This window comes from Acanthisitta chloris, unplaced genomic scaffold (assembly GCF_000695815.1).
Source record: "Acanthisitta chloris isolate BGI_N310 unplaced genomic scaffold, ASM69581v1 scaffold6712, whole genome shotgun sequence".
NCBI lineage: Eukaryota > Metazoa > Chordata > Aves > Passeriformes > Acanthisittidae > Acanthisitta > Acanthisitta chloris.
The window spans coordinates 18,376-21,734 of NW_008658714.1; the positions used below are offsets into that span (position 1 = coordinate 18,376).

Here is a 3,359-nt window from a genome sequence, read left to right on the forward strand (position 1 = left end):
CACACACTGACTGCAGCACATGGATAATCTTTATTGGTAACATCAGTGGAGCACCAGTAAACCATTACTGACTGTAGTGGTGACACACAGCTGAGGCACATGCTAAGGCACTTTTATTATATAAAAAAATTTAATTTCTTTTGTGACAGCAACTGGGACACGAGGCTCCTGCATTAGAGCGCTTCAGGCATACAGTATGGTGCTTCATATGGAATTATTCTTACTTTGCTCATAAGTAGGTCTAAATGCAGCATATACAATATGGTTAAGAATACAGGTAAATCCAGCAACCAGTGTACGGTGTAGAAAAGACTATCTATATATAACCATGGTCCCAAGAGAAAGGCAGTGATAAAGACCTTTATTTTTTTTTTTTCTTAATTACTTATTACAAGAGATACAAAGGCCTTACATATATCTGTGCAGATTAAAGGTTTTTTAATATACTCTTAGTCAATGGTGCACAATAACTAATCCCAACCCCTGGTTACAGAGCAGGTGCAAGAGGCTTGGACATGTCAATGAGAGGAATTTCCCTCCCCTTATCCCACCCTCTGCCCACTCCCCTATTAAATTCCTCTAGATTCTATTACCATTAAATATATTTGGTCCCCCAGAGATTCTCAGACAAGCACAAGGACATTGCTCTGCTTCCCCAGCCTGTCACTAACTACTGGTCCACGCTACCTTAGATGAAACCGCTCAGAGGCAGAGACACTAACAGGACATCATTGCACTTCAGAGATCTGTCCAGACAGGAAAAAGTAAGAAAAGAAAAACAAAATGATAAAAAAAAAAGGTAAAAAATAAAAAATACAACTTTGGCAAGTCCTCCAGGTAACTGGTCCTGAGAGAAGCTTCCCTCTTCACCCCTCCCTGGAAACATGTGAAAGAAGAAAGGGCAAATTGCCATGGCCAAAGCACACCGTTTTTCCTGAAACTGCTCCCAAACCATGTGGGTGGGCAGATTAAAAGAGGCAGAAGTCTGAGGTCACTGAACGTGATTGCCGAAAGCAAACAAAGAGGGAGGGGAAAGAATACAGGAAGGAGCTTCCCTGCAGCTAGGATTGAAGACAAAAGGAGATTTACAGCTAAAATAATCTATCCCTAACCCCACTCCCTCCAAACTGTGTAAGGATTCACCAGCAGACGTGGCACAGACAGTTCTCCAGGCCTCTGTAGTGGCCAAACCGCTGGTCAGATTTCAGAGCCCTGACTCTTTGGCATTAAATACAAAGAGGATTAGGAAATTGGAAAGAGGAGAAAACTAGGAACACAGATGCCCGATGGCTCCAGACAGACAGATCTGGGCTTGCTCTGCAGATCCCCAGCCAATTTAGGAGGAGAGGGTTTGCTGAAAGTCCAATGGAAGAGGGCAGGGTGGATGGGTCACTCCCTCACATGTAACCTGGGTCAAATGGGAGGATTTATTCAGTAGCTTTGGTATCACCAGCTTCTGCCTTGCCATCCACTTCCTCATCGGAGCACTCTCCTGCACCCTTCCGGACAATCCGACGTGCCACGACGAACGGCAGGTCCCCACGCCTAGGGGAGGGACAGACACAATGTCAGCAACACAGGGGTACACTGAACTCCCCAGAGAGGTAAGGAAGCACCTGGCCACACTCTTTGCTGTGGGCAGCTGCCACTGGGGGCAGTTGCAGCAGGACTACACTGGACTGGCTGCCAAGGTATGGCACAAAAGGCTCTGCCTTACCTGAGTTTGCTCTTCAGGGAGCTGACTTCTCTATTCATTGCATCAGCTGTTTCAGTGGCATCCTCCAGCTCACGCTGGAGCTTCCTGCGGGATGCATTGGCTCTCTGGGCCTCCTCCTCAGCTTCCTCGAGCTGACGCTTCAGCTGCTTCAAGCGTATGTTTGCCTTGTCCGCCTGAGCGTGCGTGGGGGAAAAAAGTATGAAGAAATTAATGTTTCCCCAGAGTTAGAGCAGCAAAAAGAAGTTTGCAAAGCCCCCTCTCCCCTTTCTGAAAGGAGCTGCCTAGGACTTGAGAGGTCCTGGCTTTTCCTTAAAGGCATTACATTTTCATCTGTCTCATCTTGCATTAGAGTGAGGGAAGAACAATCCACGGGATGGGTAATGCTAGAGCCCTCTGACATGCAGAGGATGGCTCAGCCATAGAGAGGAAACCCTCCCACCCTGAGAAGACTCACTCATGCTGCATGTCACTATACACACCTGATCCTTGAACTGCTCAGCGTTACGCCGCTCATCGTCCACCTGCAGCAGGATGTCTTTCAGCTTCTTCTCGGCACGGCGCACCTGCTTGCTGGCAGCCTGGCGCTCCCTACACACGAACAGAGATGCTCAAACAACTGATCTCCATTGTCCCCAGCAAGATCATAGAATCACAGAATCAACCAGGTTGGAAAAGACCTCAAAGATCACCAAGTCCAACCCTACCACGGTTACTAGACCATGGTGCTAACGGCCACATCCAGTCTCATCTTGAAAACCTCCAGGGATGGTGAATCCACCACCTCCCTGGGCAGCCCATTCCAATGCCTGATCACTCTCCCTGTAAAACATCTCTGCCTAATATCTAACCTAACCCTCCCCTGGCAGAGCTTGAGTCTGTGCCCTCTTGTCCTACTGCTGGTTGCCTGGGAGAAGAGACCAACCCCCACCTGACTCCAACCTCCTGTCAGGGAGTTGTAGAGGGTGATAAGGTCTCCCCTGAGCTTCCTCTTCTCCAGGCTGAACACTCCCAGCTCCCTCAGCCTCTCCTCATGGCACTTGTGCTTGAGTCCCTTCACCAGTCTTGTTGCTCTTCTCTGGACCTGCTCCAGCAACTCAATATCCTTCCTGACCTGACCTGGGCAAGTTAGAAACGAGGAAGATAGCAGAAGTCCTCCTCAACATAGGAAAAAGAGGGGATGGGAAGTAATGTGTTCCCAGAAATGACCAAAAGACACTGATGTAACATGGATATGAGCTACAGAGGGGCAGCAAGTGTATTCACAGCTGCAGCTTTAGGAGTGGTTAAGTTCAGAAGAAGCTATAAGTCTTTACTGTGAAAAACAAGGAAGGTTTGCCAAGATCTTACTTCTGTACTACCCAGGATGAAGCTCTCGCTCAGACAGATCAGAATTTGCTCAGATGAGCCTGTAATCCCAGAGTAGGTGGAAGCTTGTAAAACAGAGTTTCTACCAGCACATACTTAGTCTCCATGTCCAACTGCTCTTCCAGCTGTGCTATCTTTGCTTCCAAGGCCGTGATGGTAGCCTTGTACTTGGACTTGACGGCACTCTCCATCTCCTGCAGCTTCAGCTTGAGCTCCTTGTTCTGGCGCTCCATCTGCTGGCGAGCGTTCTCGTTCTTCTGCGCGTTGCTGCGCTCGG

The 3,359-nt window shown here is 48.3% G+C and overlaps 1 protein-coding gene across 1 annotated transcript in view; it reads right to left on the minus strand.

Annotated features, from left to right (window-relative positions):
- Positions 1-11: 11 nt before the first annotated feature.
- Positions 12-3,359, minus strand: part of LOC103812187 (myosin-9) — a gene marked incomplete at its 5' end in the record, with an annotated part of 23,806 nt that continues 20,458 nt past the window's right edge. The window contains 4 exons of the mRNA XM_009085197.1: positions 12-1,545; positions 1,718-1,890; positions 2,197-2,305; positions 3,179-3,359. The exon at positions 3,179-3,359 is cut by the window's right edge and continues 34 nt beyond it. Of these exons, the coding sequence (XP_009083445.1) occupies positions 1,428-1,545; positions 1,718-1,890; positions 2,197-2,305; positions 3,179-3,359 (581 nt within the window). The remainder of the gene's footprint in view (positions 1,546-1,717; positions 1,891-2,196; positions 2,306-3,178) is intronic.